Here is a 15,987-nt window from a genome sequence, read left to right as displayed (position 1 = left end):
TCCGTGATCTTTTTGTGCAGTGTGAGATCGGGTGAGTTTCTTCACGCTGAAGTGGTAGCCGTGATGCGCATGCGTACTCTGAGCTTTGTGGCGCTGAGCTGAGCGGGGCGGGGGAGGGCGTGGCGTGGTGAGGTTCTCGGCGCTGCGGAGCGCGTATGGCGGCTGAACTGGGTCAGTGCAGTAGCCGCGTTCTCAGAGCGTCTCTCGTTCTTTGTTAACCGGGGCGGAACCCAGCTACGGCGAGCAGTGAGGCCCACAGGTGAGGGGGGAAGGGATCGAGATGGGCTTCACCAGGGGACCCAGTGCAGTGATCCCCCCGCATGGGGGATCGCCCCCCTCCCCCGGGGGCAGCTCCCTTCCCCCTCCCCTTCCTCCGTGGGGGATCGCCCCCCCTCCCCCGGGGGCAGCTCCCTTCCCCCTCCCCTTCCTCCGTGGGGGATCGCCCCCCCTCCCCCGGGGGGCAGCTCCCTCTCCCCCTCCCCTTCCTCCGTGGGGGGATCGCCCCCCCTCCCCCGGGGGCAGCTCCCTTTCCCCCTCCCCCTTCCCCCCTGGGGGATCGCCCCCCCTCCCCCCGGGGCAGCTCCCTTCCCCCTCCCCTTCCTCCGTGGGGGATCGCCCCCCCTCCCCCCGGGGCAGCTCCCTTCCCCCTCCCCTTCCTCCCTGGGGATCGCCCCCCCCCCCCCCCCCGGGGGCAGCTCCCTTCCCCCTCCCCTTCCTCCCTGGGGGATCGCCCCCCCCCTCCCCCGGGGGCAGCTCCCTTCCCCCTCCCCTTCCTCCCTGGGGATCGCCCCCCCCCCTCCCCCGGGGGCAGCTCCCTTCCCCCTCCCCTTCCTCCGTGGGGGATCGCCCCCCCCCTCCCCCGGGGGCAGCTCCCTTCCCCCTCCCCTTCCTCCGTGGGGGATCGCCCCCCCCCTCCCCCGGGGGCAGCTCCCTTCCCCCTCCCCTTCCTCCGTGGGGGATCGCCCCCCCCCCTCCCCCGGGGGCAGCTCCCTTCCCCCTCCCCTTCCTCCGTGGGGGATCGCCCCTCTCCCCCGGGGGCAGCTCTCTCACCCCCTCACAAGCCCGAGCCCAGCGCCCTTTGCGTTGTACCTTAGCAATACGCCACTTGCCTTGCCCACAGCCCTGGCCAGCCCCTCCCCGTGCTTCCCTAGGCTGGCACCCGTTCTTTCTAATCTCTTCCCCGCCTCCCCCGGGGCCACACGTGCCTGGCTCCTCTCCTCCTGCTTTTCCAGCTTCCATGCAAGCTGCCCCCGCCTCCCCCCAGGGGCATCCGGTCCTGTGCAAGGCTTGAGCTGCTTTTCATTACTGACCAGGTGAGTGGCATTTTAGCAAACGCCCCATTCCTGTCCATCCCAAGCTACAGGGCTCGTGGAGACCCGGGTAGGGAAGCTGGAGCCTAGCACAGAGGCTTATCTTTAAGGATAATAACTGAGCATACCTGCTGTTAGTGCCTAAAATACCAGTCCTGGGGGCCAAGCACTGGCTTATCTCAGTTCTCCTTGACCATCCTTTGCATCCTGGTGGATGCATCTGCCTTATGGCTTTTTGATAATATAAATATCTGCCCAGGCAGGTACTCAGAATGCTGTGTCATATCTCCATGCAGTCCACTCTGTCTTCCATGACTGTCTTACCAGCGCACCCTGGCAAAATTGCGATTGCCCTAACTCAGCAGTTTTTGTTCAGAGCAGTGAACAGGTAGGGCTGCAGCGGCATCTGTGCCATATGAACCTTCACATCTGTAGTCAGGAACAAAGACCCCTTGTTCCAAGTCTTGTGGCTTTAAATTTCTTGCTATCTTTTTTTTAATCGAATTTTAAATAATAAATTATAAAAGCACAGCTTCTCCTTGGAGATTACTCTTATCTATTGAGTGCCACGGTGTAATGGAAACTGTACAAAACAGAGGAAAACCTGGTGCCTGCTCCAAAGAGCTTACAATCAACAGGACAGACATGTTACACTACTAATGTTTAAAATATGTAATATTGTAACTGCTGGGATCTGGTGCCATGGTGAAATGGCTAGAACGCAGGACTGAGAACCAAGGCCCCTCGAGTTCTGTTTTTGATTCTGTGTCTGAATCAAAAATATTTTATGGAGCGGTAAACTACACAAATGTTGCCAAAATACTTTAATGTAAAAAAAAAAAAAAAAGACACTTGCGTTCTAAATCAGAGGTATCACATACAGAAACTTTCTGACTTTGATCAGGTCATTTATTTTTATTGCCTCAGGTTTTTGTAAATGTTTATAAATAGACAGTGTCAACTTAAAAAAAATTAACTTGTGCGAATTTGATCCATCAGTGTTACATCCAAGTTCAGTGTAACTAAAATATCTTTTTCTCTCTGTTTTGAACTTTTAATGGTGCTTTCTGTGCCATCTCTTTCGGTATAGTCATTTCCCCAGTTGTTTTTTTGAGGTTTTCACACAGCAACAGGAGAGGAAATATGTTTTAAAAAATGGGAATATGTGATTGTAAAACCGCAGAAACTGATAAGAGGATTCAGGAGTTGAGTGAGAAATAGAGCTTGGGGAGTCCTGGTTCCCAGGCCTGAATTGTAGTCACTTCACCATGGTGAATCTAAAACTACTTTAAGTATTTTTTTAATTAATTAGATTTCAGGTTGATGATATCTTTTAAAAAAAAATCATGAATTGTTTGCATGATATCAGGATTGGTAGGCTGGTGAAGGAAGATTAGGGCAGGTTCCAGACTGAAAACCAGTGGTGACTGAAATCCTTTGTGTATCTCTGCAATAGATGCAGAATAGGTAGCAGCAAATTAAGCTTCTCCATGCTCCTCTCTGACAGTATGCCCTGCTCTTGAGCAGGGGTTCTCAGACTTTTGTACTGGTGACCTCTTTCACACAGCAAGCCTCTGAGTGCGACCCCCCCCCCCCATACAGTAAAAACACTTTTTTTCATATATTTAACACCATTATAAATGCTGGAGGCAAAGTGAGGATTGGGGTGGAGGCTGACAACTCGCAACCCCCCATGTAATAACCTCATGGCTCCTTGAGGGATCCCAACCCCCAGTTTGAGAACCCCTGCTCTTGAGCATGAAGAGCTCCCTCTAGCAGAGAGATGAGAATTCAGTCTCCATGGTCAATTAATAAACTTGGTCTCAGTTGAGACTGCCAGCAAAGGGGCCTCAATTAGCACCAATATGATGGTTTGCTTTGTGGCCACTCCATTGGGAACTGGAATGAAAACCTCAGACTCCCTTCAACCACAGCAACTGAACTGGTGTCAGATGGTAATACCTTCTGGTCATTACCAACTTGGGCCAGATTTGAATTGAAGACCTATATAGGTGATGGGCTCTACATCCTGTTCCCAGTCCCCTTAGCCATCTTCAGCACAGCACGGGAGGTTTAGGCTGGACATGGACTAACCTGACAGGAAGTTTTTCCTAAACAGTGGGACGTATTGCCTAAGGAGGTTGTGGAATCTCTGTTGTTGGATATTTTTAAGAACAGGTTAGACAAACACCTGTCAGAAAGGGTCTAGTTATTATGTAGTCCTACCTTAAGTGCAGGGGACTGAACTAGGTGACCTCTTGAGATCCCTTGCAGTCATACACTTCTCTGATTCTGGGTTCTGTGCTTACCCTACTATCTGGCAAAAGGAAACATTTTTGTTTCTCGCTGTCAAAAACTTCATAATGTTTTGAAGCAAGTCTAATTCTGTGCTTTCCTGATGACAGGTCAAGAAGCCATTCAGTTCCTGTTTAATAACCAAATAAAATGGCATCTAGACAGATCACACAGGAAACGTTTGATGATGTGGTGCAAGAAAACATCATGGAATTTGAAATGGATCCAGATGAGGCTGTGAAAGAAGCTATCCAGCAATTTGAATCTCAGGGTACTGCAAATCCATCTCACTCTGAAGCAATAGAATATGACAGATATATCATTAAAATGCTTTCAACATATTAAAAATCAGGGGTCTCCTGAGCTTTTGGGTATGTGTTAGGTATATCTCCATATATTAAATATTTCTATCTCATAGAACTGGAAGGGACCGTGAAAGGTCATTGAGTCCAGCCTCCTGCCTTCACTAGCTGGACCAAGTACTGATTTTTGCCCCAGATCCCTAAGTGGCCCCCTCAAGGATTGAACTCACAACCCTGGGTTTAGGGTGACAATGCTCAAACCACTGAGCTAGCTAACTTAGCTCTCATATAAGCCAGTTATGGATGTTAAAGAATCCCAAAATATGTGCTCAGTTCTTTCTGGAAACTGGCTGCTAATGAAGGGAAGCACTTCTCTAAACCATTTTGTTTCTTTTTCCTATGGCACTTCAGTCTGAAAGATCCCAAAGCTCTTCAGAGAATCTGCATATATGGCTTAGTTGCCTGCCTCTAAAATGCAGTGTCTTCTGAGGTGGGATGTGAAGTTGTTTACAACACCCCATTTTTAAGGAGTGGACATGGTAGGAAAAACTGCTTGAGCTGAAACAGCAGGAGGGAATTTAGAGAGGCAGAATGAAATTTTTCCAAGCTGGAATTTAGCCTGAATTGCCCCTTGCTTTTAAAAAAAGGTATTTTCTGATCGCAAATGGGCAAGACTTTGGTTTTATATCCCTTTCAAGGGATGTAACAAACACCCTACTAATCCGTGCCTGTGTTTAATTAACCCTCAGGAAAGGACAGAAGCCTAATGTTCTTCACAGTTTTCACCAGAGTTCCTGTCCCTCTGCCTCCTTACTTCTCTCTTGCCTGTTAGGTGTTGATCTGAGTACTATTGTGAAAGCTGCACGGAAACCCACCTCTGAAAATGGCCAAGAGCAAAAACACGACATTTTGCAGGTAGGAAATGTTAACTGTAGCTCTTCAACAAACTGTGTGGTCTGATGGTTCAAGTAAGGGGCTGGGAATCGTGAGCTCTGGCTTCTACTTTTAACTTTGCCACTGACTCCCTGTGAGCCCCGAGGTAGGGCTAACCTCCCTGTGCTTTAACGCTTCCTCTCTTGTAAAATGGGGATATTCATATATCGGGTTAGCTCTTGAAGCACCTCAGGTCGAAGGTGCTATGTAACTGCAAAATAATATTTCCTGGGCATCAGGAGCAAGGAGTGCCCTGAGTAGCTTTCAGGCAGTCCCCTCTTGGCCAGAAGGAAGGGTCAGCCTGACATGAAAGCTCCACAGATGTTCTGAAAAGGGCAGCAATAACAAATGGGATTGCTGGCTAGTCTGAGGATTGGTAATATGATGTGGAGCCTTTCCCCTCTCATCCTCAGTTCCAGTCTAGCCCTAGGTCAGCAGTGAGTATAACTTTGCCAAGAGGTGAACAGTGGGGTCCCTCAAGGATCTGTTTTGTTCAGTATTCATAAATGATCTGGGAAAGGGAGTGAACTGTGAAGTGCAAAGTTTGCAGACGATTCAAGATAGTTAAATTCAAAGCAGACTGTGAGGGGTTACTGAGGGATCTTGCAAAACGGGGTGACTGGGCGACACAATGACAGATGAAATTCAACATTGATAAATACAAAGTAACATACTTTGGAAAAAATAATCCCAACTACACATATACAATGATGAGTTCTGAACTAGCTGTGGCTTCCCAAGAAAGAGATCTTGGAGTCACCATGGATAGTTCTCTGAAAACTTCCACACTCTGCGCAGCAGAGGTCAAAAAAGGCTAACAGTGTGTTAGAAACCCTTAGGACAGGGTAGAAAATAAGACAAAGTATCATAATGTCCCATATAAATCCATGGGACGCCCACACCGGGAATATCGTGTCTAGTTCTTGTCTCCCCATCTCAAAAATGATGTAGTGGCACTGGAAAAGATTCAGAGAATTGCAACAAAGATGATCAAGGGTAGGGAATGGTTTCTATATGAGGAGAGACTAAAAGGATTAGGGTTGCTCATCTTAGAAAAGAGATGACTGGGGGGAGGATAGAGGTCTATAAATTCATGAACAGTGTGAAAAATAAAGTGAGCAGAGAAGTAGTGTTTGCCCTTTCTCACAATACAAAAGCAAGGGCTCGCCCAATGAAATTAGTAGGCAGCAGTTATAAAACAAACACAAGAAAATACTTTTTCACAAAACACACAAATGGTTGTGAATGAAACTCATTGCCATGGATGTTGTGGTGGCCAAAATATAACGGGTTCAAAAAAGAACTGGTTACATTTATGGAGGATAGGTCCATTAATGGCTATTAGCCAAAGTGGCGAGGGACGCAGCCCCATGCTTGGGGAGACCCTACGCATCTGACTGCCAGAAGAGGATAACCGGTGGATCACTCCATAGTTGCCCTGTTCTAAACACTCCCTCTGAAGCGCTGGTACCGGCCGCTATCAGAGACGGGATACTGGGCGAGATGGACCATATTCGGACTCAGCATGGCAGCTCTTATGTTCTTATTTACTGACGCCTGTTTGTTGGCCTGTGTGAAATGAGTTAGTGGGATCCAGTCCACTCGCTAATGGGCAAGTTCATCCACTTTACAAAAATGACCATTAGAAGAGGCATTTTCCAGGCAGACGCTGCAGAGAGGCCAAGAGCGAAATGGGCTGTGGGGACTGAATTCCCCTTTCGTCCCTAGAGGTGGTCCCTGCAGCTCAGGAGTGAGGCACGCTGCAGGGGGAAGAGCAGTGCCAGGCCACCTCTGACCCCATGTAGGGATGTAAATACCCATTAAAAAAGTTAACTGTTTGAACTATTAACATTATCGTTTAGTCGATTAAAGGAAAAGGAGCTGGGGCCGATGGGGCTGCTCGGGCTGGGACTGGGCCAGGGCTGGTTAACTGGTAAGACCAATGCTTACTGGTTAGCCATTTAATATTTTACATCCTTGCCCCATTGTGTGCCTAAAAACTAATGGCTATCCCTTGGGCTGTCTAGTGATTCTCATCATGCCAAATTTTCTTAAATGTAAGGTGAGAAATGGTTATAAATATGCAGATGTGATGATCCAGTGGAATTTTTTTCTCAGGAGGTTTTGGGGAGAACACTAACCACCATTTTCGTTCCTTAGACATTAGACTCGCTCAGGAAATCCATTGCTGACTCTGCACTCAGCGAGGTCGGTGAGCAGCTAGTGCGCTTCAGTGAGCAATGCAGAGAACAGCTGGCTGTCCGCTACTTGGCTGGGCAGAAAGGTGCCTGTCCTGTGGTGCTGTCTGCCTGCAAGCTGGCCTCAGGAGACAGAAGTGCCATGCTCAAGGCCCTGCATGCTTTGTCTGCCCTCATGGATGGGCAGCCAGACCTGCTCGACTCTGCAGGCCAAGAGCTGTTGCTGCAAACACTGAAGGAAAACGCAGATGATGCTGAAATGACTCTAGCTGGGATCCGGTGCATCCGACATGCCTGTCTGAAACATGAGCAGAACCGCCAGGAACTGGTGAAAGGTGGCATCCTGCCATTGCTGACGGGTGCCATTGTCCGGCATGGCAGCTGTGCTGGGGTGGTCCGGGAGGCCTCCTCAGCGCTCAGGGTCATGACATTTGATGATGACATCCGGGTGCCTTTCGGCCATGCCCATGATCATGCCAAGATGATTGTATCAGAAAACAACGGTTTAAAGATCCTCATAGAGGCTGCCAAAGGTAGTATTAACGCTTTGACTGCTGGTTCTTATCTCATGCTCTCTGTACTCTCCTACCCCAAGGTCATGCTGCTTAACTGCAGGTTTAATTTTTAGTTCTTTATGTGGTTGTTTAGTGGTCAGAGCATAGGCCTGGGAGTCGGGACTCTGTGTTGTCTTCCCAGATTTACTGCCAGCTCGCTGTGTGTGACCTTCAGCAAATTACTTAACTTCTCTGGGCCTCAGGTTACCCTTTATAAAATGGCGGTAATAACTTGTTCACCTCCCAGGGAGGGTTTTGAAGTTTGCTGCTGTTAAGATGCTTTCAGATCCTCTGAAAGATGCTGCAGAAGGGTACAGTATGGTAATTGCTCCAAAGGCAACTGAAGGATCGGGACTTCAGTTTTCCGAGCTAACAGTCATCTGGCTAGAGGGCAGTGAACAACCCAGGCAATGGCTGTGTAAATTTATTCCACACATGATATCCTGCCAGTGTGCCTCTCCCTGGGCCTGAAAAGGCCTGTGAGTCAAAAGGAAGGTCAAGCTCCATGGCTCATTCAATTCCTAGTTTGTGGTTTTTGAGTTTGTCAGTGTTAGTTATCATGGTTAGTTTTGGATCATGGTTAGTTTTGGGACTCCTGCCCCACTATGACTTGGACTGAAACCCACCAGTTCACGCTTGGTCCTTCTTCTAAAACCCATGTGAAACTGATTCTGCCAGCTCCTCCCACCCCAGCTGCTGTTTATTTTCCAACCTTGTCTTCCTCCTCCTGCAGCGTTCACAGACAACTCCAGCGTTCTCCGTGAGCTTTGTGCCACCTTGGCTCGCCTGTCCGTCCGGAACGAGTTCTGTCAAGAGATTGTGGACCTTGGAGGCTTGAATTTCATGGTGGCCCTTCTGGCTGACTGCATTGACCACCAGGTACTGTCCCTCTTCAGTGAGTGGGATGCTTTCCTGGAAGAGAGGGTATTTATGGGTGGGGGTTGTGAATAATGTTGCCTATTACGTAACATGGTGCTTTTCATCTTTAGTGCATTTTCCAAACATGAATGAGCATTAGGCTTTTAGTAAGCTCTACCCGTGGGCTCTTACCACACAAATGGCACTGCTGATGCCCACTTACCACCTTCTACATTCTGGCACGCAACCCAAGATTGCATGTGCTGAGTTGGAGGGAGAGCCAAGAACAGAACCCAGCACCCCGGCTCTAGCTTCTATTCTATAAAGCCTTCCCAATCCAGGAATAGATCTAGTTCTCAGGAAAGCTGGAACATTGGCTATCCTCTACATACTGTCTCTGATTTTTCTCAGGAGTTAGGTGCCCAAATCCCACTGAATTTCTGTGGATTTGGATATTTAATTCTCTTACGCTTCTTTGAAAATCCCAGCTACTCTGAACAGGGCAACTTGACCATTCTGCCTGGGGCCAGTGGAAAACGGAATCTGGGATGCGAGGGGTGGGAGTCCTGGGGAAAATGCTGCTATTCGGGTAGTCTTTTGACCCCCATCCGTCCTGCCTGAGTTTCTGAGTTTGAGTCTCAGGGCTGGCAGTGAGCTGGAAGGTGCTGCCTTTCAGGCTGAGTGGTAGTGATCTGTTCTGCCTTGCTTACATGGGATCTGGTGGGTTTTGTTCCTCTCTGTCCTCTTTGTCGTTGAGTGCAGGAGCTGGTGAAGCAGGTGCTGAGCGCCATGTGGGCCATCTCAGGGAACGATGATGTGAAAGACGCCATAGTCAACACTGGAGGAACAGACCTCATTGTGCTGGCTATGAGCCATCATCTTGCTAGCCCTCAGGTATACACCAGTATGTGTGCTGGGTCCTCTCTGTGCTTTGGAGCTCTGCGTCTGTCTGGGTTTGGAGGTCTGATTTTTGGCCCTTTATTTCAGTTCTGATAACAGCATTAAGGGTGCCCTCACCTGCGTTTCTCCCCAGGCAGTGCTACTCGCAACCCCCATAACTACTTCTGACCTGGAACAATGCCCTGCTGATGCTGGGAGCAGAACTCTGCTAGTTGCAGTTGTAGCGAGTAGGATTCTGCTCCCAGCATGGACAGTGTAGCAAGGCATGCTTTAACCCCGTGAACGCTCCTGTTTTCTAGACCGGTTCCATGTCTACTTTGCAAGCGTTTGCATGACATCCAAACAGTTAGCCACTTTCTACCATACTCATACATTTATGGTCCGGAACGTGGATACTGAGCTTCACACGTCTAGGTCAATAGTTCAGATCCAGCCATCACTGAAAATCATTCTTCTCTGATGTCTGTGTGCTGGCCTCTGTCAAAGGACTACACAGGACTAGTTACCGGCCAGCAAATGTTACCATCAAAACCTCCCATGTCTTTCTCCAGTTGCCTCTTTTTTATTGGCAAAGCTGAGGTCCCGGGGCTGACAGAGGTGGCGTCAGAAGGGGGTGTTTGCCTGGCTGCTGGCCATGCCGTACCTGTACCGTGATAAATAGAGGTTGTCGTTCTCTAGGCCCATCAAACTGATGTCTCACACCAGCACCAGACTCACTGTGTAAATCCCCTGGGAGCTGGTGTGCTGGCTCGGTGGGGGACTAGCATTCTTTCTCTCGAGGGAATGAATTGGGGATAGGGAGGCTTCAGGGGAATGCTGACTCTCTTTTCTGGTTGCAGTTGTTTCAGCCAATGACTCCCCTCTTCCTCTTGGTCCTGCAGATCTGTGAACAGGGCTGTGCAGCCTTGTGCATGCTGGCCTTGCGCAAGCCAGAGAACTGTAAAGTCATCATGGAAGGCGGAGGGGCCTTGGTAGCTCTTCAGGCCATGAAGATGCATCCAAGAGAAGTTGCTGTGCAGGTACCTGGCTCGGAGCTCTTTATTACTAATTCAGTACCATAGGGTTCCCTACCTCCCTGGGCTTCTTTGTCTTTAATCCAGCACCTGTACGGCGTTTGCAGCTGTGTGGTGAAGATCATGAAGAAGTTGCAGGCGGAGCAACGTTCTGTTGTTCTTTCAGAGGCATCTGTCTGTATGAACTGATTGATGCCAGATTCGGACTGAAAATTGTCCTTTGGTGTCTTTAGTCCCAAAGACCTTGCTGTGCAGTTTGCATTCCTCAAGCTGTGCCTGTGTCACTAACACCCCTTCCTGCCTGTGTAAACACAGCCCTGCACCCAGCCCCGTGGATGGTGGTTCTGGGGCCTCTTACAGCTCCCACTTCATATCCTGCTTTATTGAATCTTTGTGACAAAACTGGCTGTGCGGCGGGAGGATTCCTTCCAGAGTCTGCCAGCACTGCTCAGATTGGTCACAGGAAGGGCAGGCTGCCTGTCCCCCAAGATAAAGTGAGACCCTTTCACAGGAAAAATCAGTCCCCATCTCATTCCCTAAGCCCTGTAGGATCCCGTATCTGCTCTGCAGCTTTACTAAATATTTTACATCATTTAAAGATGTTTTATTTAAAACCTTTTTGCGCTAGAGCGTGTTAAACCCTCATAAGAATGGTCACACCAATGGTCCATCCAGCCCAGTATCCTGTCTCTGACAGCAACCAGTACCAGAGCCTCAAGGGGAGTGTGCAGAACAGGGCAATTTGCCTTCCCCTCCCCAGCTCTGGCAGTCAGAGGTTTGGGGACACCCAGAGCAAACCTAGTTATATTTTTGGCCTTCTCAACATCCCCAGGCAATGAGTCCTCACATTCCAAAAGTATTCCCAGCGCTCAGTGAATTCAGGGATCAGAACGGAAGGCTGATTGTTTCCCTCCTTGTCTGATGTCCTTGCCCATGTGGCAATCAGTGGGCTAACGTCTCTGGCAGAAGGGTGCTCCTGGGCCAGCCCCCCAGTCCATGCCCCGTGTTCCTTGTTTGAGGGTGGCTGATTTAGAGTTAGGAAGTCACTTTGGGATGTTTGGGTTCTGTGTGTTAAGGGAAGGATTTGTTCAAACAGGATTTAACCATGTGATCAGACCCTTGTGCCTGTCTCTTGAGTCTGCCAAAGAGGCAGTGAAAGGTCCTAGGGGAGGTGAAGGAAGCAGTCAGGGATGACCATGGGCAGTTGGACAGTTTTCCCACCGAAGCACGTTTTAACCTGTGACCTGAATGCAAAGTGGCTGCCACTTCTGTATCCGTGGCCGCTACCTGGCCAGGATCCAACTCGTGCAAAGCACATTGGAATCCCTCGCATAGGAAGGGGGCAGTAGACTAAGCCCAGCCTTGCTGTGCATACACCATCTGATTCCCTTGTGGGTGGCCTCCTGCTCCTCCCTTTGCTCCCTCCACAAGCCATTAACCATTCTCCTGTCCCTCACTCCTCAGAAACAGGCCTGCATGCTGATCCGGAACCTGGTCTCCCGGAACCGGGACTTCTCTCAGGCTATCCTGGAGATGGGAGCTGAGAACTTGATTGTGGAGGCTCGTGCGGTGCACCAGGATTGTGACGACATAGCCAAAGCTGCCTTGAGAGACCTTGGCTGTAAAGTGGAGCTCCGAGAGCTGTGGACAGGCCAAAAGGGAAGCCTGGCTCCCTAAACCGCTGCCCCCGAGAGCCCTGGAAGCTTGGGACATCTCCATATGCAGCATCTACAGGCAAACGTGGCGTCAAATAATCTGCACTTGAAACTGGTCCTGAGCAGCTGAAGAGAATTCCTGGCCTGTGAGGCTCTCGTGTGGGCTGTACTACACAGGGACATCTAAGCTGTTGCTGAGATGGCTTTGTGTATATAGGTTACAGATACACAGAACTTGTTGTGATGATCTACTCTCTCTACAACTTGATGCCTGGGAAAGACCTACTTCTCCCTTCCCCTCCCCCCCACGTTGCTGTGTTACTTATTTATTGTATGGGCTGTTCCTATGTGTGTCTGTCCATGTTGTGATCCAAAGTGGATCTCTTCCTGCAGCAGTTTAACCAGCCTTGTCCTACCTCCTGACCCCTGCTCTGTGCCACTGCTGGCTAGCCGTCCCAAAGGCTATGTGAGAGAGATGACACCAATATAGTGAATGTCCCGTCCTATCCCAATGCTGTTACTAGCAGGCTGGGCAGTCTCTCACTGTTGGCTATATCCATTTCCATCCGATACAGCATTTTAAACAAATGCAAAGTATTGGCTGGAACCATCATGGCCTGGTGTGTCATGTTTTATAATCGCTGAGCTTCCAGAAATAAATGTAAGACGATAGGATTGTTCCAAATGATAGGTGTGAGAGAGAGCTTTGGGGGCAGGGAAAAAATAGCTTGGTGTGCCACAGTGTTGTGCCGCCGGAGAGCCAGCCACATTTTGAGGCCTGTGCTGGGAGCACCAGACATACTCTCCCAGAGCCAAGACTATTGTATCGTAGTTGCTTGCTCTGATCAACAGGCCATGGCTCCCCTTGGAGCAGGAAGACGCTATATTTGGAGGAAAAAGAGGTGGAAGGATAGGGCAGTCTGAAATCTCTTGACCTCCCTTACACATAGGCTAAATAGCCCCCTCCTGAGCCACGAGAAAGCATTTTTGTGAATGTCATCAGTCCTCTGTCTGTGGTTTACAGTTTTGCTCTAGCTGTTAGCCTCCATGCTCTGTTCTATTGCCATTTGCTTCATTGTTGAGTGACAAAATTCACATTATAAGAAACGTAAAGGGTGCTTGGCACCAGACAAGCCGATTTGTAGAGGGGGGAGGGTGGAACAGATGACTAATGCTTTGGGACATTTTAAACTGATTATGCCAAGTGTGCAAGTAAATGCAGCTGTGGGGTGTCTGCCTGGAAGGGAGCAAAAGCCCTGACAGCTTTGAAATCCCCACAGGCACTAATTCAATGTGCAGTGTGTGTTGGCAATAAGCTGCCTACATCCCGTTCTCAGTTGCTTTTTCTGGCGAAAGCTGCATCCATCTGTCTGTGTCTCTGCAATCTCAGTTCAATAAACCCTGTTAGGCTGCACTTCATCACCTCTCCATAGGACAGGCACTGACTGGGCTTAAAGAGGCCAGAATTCAGTGGTGACCTGGACATTCTGCATGTGAAAGGGGACCTGGGAGCATTTGGAAGGGGTATTTCTCTGATGCTGGCCTGCCCTTTTGATACTGCTTCAGCAATGGGGCTGGAATGGGCTGGAAGGGCCAGAGTTACATCTGAGCACAGCAGGGCATTCGGGAGGATGGACTGGCCTGGAAGGATGGGGATGGATATGAATTCTCCTCCTGGCTTAGACAAGTGTTGGTATGATGACTCTTTTCTGCAGAGTAGTCACAATCTTTCTCCCTTTACTCTGTCCTGGGTCCTATCCAGCTGAGGAGGGCTAGGCAGGGTCTGTGCTGCCCTGTGTTAGCTGCAGGGGGATTCCAAACATGAGGTACGTGCACTCGCTTCCCTGGGGAGTGAGTGCACACAGCAGTGCATGAGGGCCCTGGATCCAGGGTGGCTTTGAGAGAGGATACCCAGGCCCCTCCCAAAAAGAAGCAAAGCAGAGAAAACCAGAAGCTGTTACAGAAATAATGTATATTTGAAAAATACCCAGCCCTGGGTGTGTGGTGGTACGCGGTCATCTTCCTGACGTTCACAGAGACCAGTGGGAAGGCGGATGTGAGGTGTTTTAATGGGGGTGAATGCGGTTCTGCCTGCGGGAGATCCACCATCTCAGCCTACTGCCCACTTGTCCCCTGGCCGCCTCTGTCCCCCAGCTGCTGCCAGCCTGTGGCTTCACCGTAGATGACCTCCTGAAGATCTTCCGTACCCAGCTTACCAAGGAGCGCAGGCTGAGCCGGGAGGGGGTGCATCGTGGCTCTTCACTAGCCCAGTTGCCAGAGGTGGTGGGACAAGAGCGTGGTGAGGGCTTCTCCTGCCCTCCTTCCTGTCCACCTCCTGATGCTTCAATCTACAAATATCAATGACAGGGAGGAGTTAGTGGGAGGAGCCTTCTCTAGGCCCTCCTCCTGCATGTGGGCAGGACTGTGAGCTGTCACTTGACAGCAGGGTTTTCTGGGACCATTACAATGTTCCTTAGCTGGAGCCATCCTCTAACAGTTCCTGTTGGAAAGGCGTCTCGTGCCCCAATGGCTTTGGGCTGGACACAGGCAACAGCAGAGGAGGTTTCATGCTCCTGCATTTCTCTGCAATCTTTCTTGCTTCTAGGGAAATTGAGAAGCACTATAGTCCCCTTATTTCACTGCCAAGGGCCCTTGCAGACTGAGGGGCTCTGGGAGGCTTTATTTGCCAAAGAATCCTTTTTCTTCTGATCCCCTGTAATAAAGGTGTGAAAGCAGAGAAGTGCAGTGACAGAATGAATGTTTGTTTCCTTTCCCATGTCACCTACCCATGGGCTAGGACTACAGAATGTTAATATCCCGCTACATGGCAGGGGTTTTGCACTTTCAGTAGGGGGTCAGATGTCACCAGCTACGGAGCCTTGGGCTGGGTCAATAGTGGAGAGGAGCCCTCTAAAGATCAACCAACTCCTTCAAAACTAGAGTGAGTCTTCCCTTGGCAACAGTACCCCAACTCCAATTTAGAAAGCCTGAAACTGTCTATGGAAAAGAGTTGGTTTTGACAAAAATCTCCCAATCCAGCGGTTCTCAAAGTGTGGGTCGCCAGGGCTGGCATTAGACTTTCTGGGGCTGAAGCTGAAGCCTGAGGGCTTCAGCCCTGGATGGTGTGGCTGAGGTTATAGGCCCCTCACCTGGGGCTGATACTCTTGTGTTTTGGCTTGGGTCCCCCTTCCGGGGGTTGTGTAGTAATGTTTGTTGTCAGAAGGGGGTCACAGTACAATGAAGTTTGACAACCCATGTCTTGATCCAACAAAAGTTTTTGAAATCAAAATCTCCCTTTTTGACATTTTCAAAATGATGTTTTGTTTCGGAATTTTACTTCATTTACACTTTTAAAAGGTCAAATTGAAATGACATATTTTACTTGGCATGTGAGAAATGTTTTTGGCTGATCAGTTTGTAAAATTTTGATACTGTGATTTTTGTTCATCCTGGGAAGATGGTTGTTGGTTTTTGTTTTTGTTTTTTTTAAACAAAAAAATTCTTAGGGGATGGGAAAACCATTTCCCTCCCAGCTGTGCTCTTGACTCCATGTGGTTATGAATGAGCTCATGACACTCCTAAAAGAGTCAGGGTATTAACCTTTAGCAGGCTGGTCCATATTCTAACTCAGGTCACTAAACTGGGCCTCCCTCGATTCTTCTGGCAGTTTTTCAATTCTTCACTTCCTGCCCTAAAAGTACTGTTCAGTACTGCTCAACAGCTGCTGTGCTCCACACGGCACATGGTAGTGGAGTGCAGCGTGATCCCTCTATCTTTTATCTACCTTGCCGAGTGGTTTGGGAGGCTCATTCAGTGTTTTTGAAGCACTCAAAATCTGTGCATGAACAGTGCTACAGAAATGCAAAGTGATGTTATTCCTTGATGTGCTTAATATTTGTTAATAATACCTTTCATTTCCACTGCCTCTTCCATCCAAGGATCTTAAATCACTTATCTTAACAAATGACT

The 15,987-nt window shown here is 49.2% G+C and overlaps 1 protein-coding gene across 3 annotated transcripts; it reads left to right on the top strand.

The window, feature by feature from the left end:
* Positions 1-91: 91 nt before the first annotated feature.
* ARMC6 (armadillo repeat containing 6) lies at positions 92-12,411 on the top strand. 3 transcript variants are annotated; one of them, XM_050934065.1, is made up of 9 exons: positions 92-259; positions 1,233-1,313; positions 3,716-3,876; positions 4,740-4,822; positions 7,001-7,571; positions 8,326-8,471; positions 9,213-9,344; positions 10,190-10,369; positions 11,828-12,411. In XM_050934065.1, exons 3-9 carry the CDS (start codon positions 3,756-3,758, stop codon positions 12,038-12,040), a joined length of 1,446 nt encoding a protein of 481 aa, XP_050790022.1. In that variant the 5' UTR covers positions 92-259; positions 1,233-1,313; positions 3,716-3,755; the 3' UTR covers positions 12,041-12,411. The 3 variants fall into 3 exon arrangements, with proteins under 3 accessions (XP_050790022.1, XP_050790023.1, XP_050790024.1); XM_050934067.1 differs by having other exon boundaries at positions 96-259; positions 10,232-10,369; XM_050934066.1 differs by lacking the exon at positions 1,233-1,313.
* The last annotated feature ends 3,576 nt before the right edge of the window (positions 12,412-15,987 follow it).

The sequence above is a fragment of the Gopherus flavomarginatus genome, chromosome 24 (assembly GCF_025201925.1).
Source record: "Gopherus flavomarginatus isolate rGopFla2 chromosome 24, rGopFla2.mat.asm, whole genome shotgun sequence".
In the NCBI taxonomy this organism is placed as follows: Eukaryota; Metazoa; Chordata; order Testudines; family Testudinidae; genus Gopherus; species Gopherus flavomarginatus.
The sequence above is the reverse complement of the archived record's forward strand: the minus strand, read 5'-3'. Positions and strand labels throughout refer to the sequence as shown.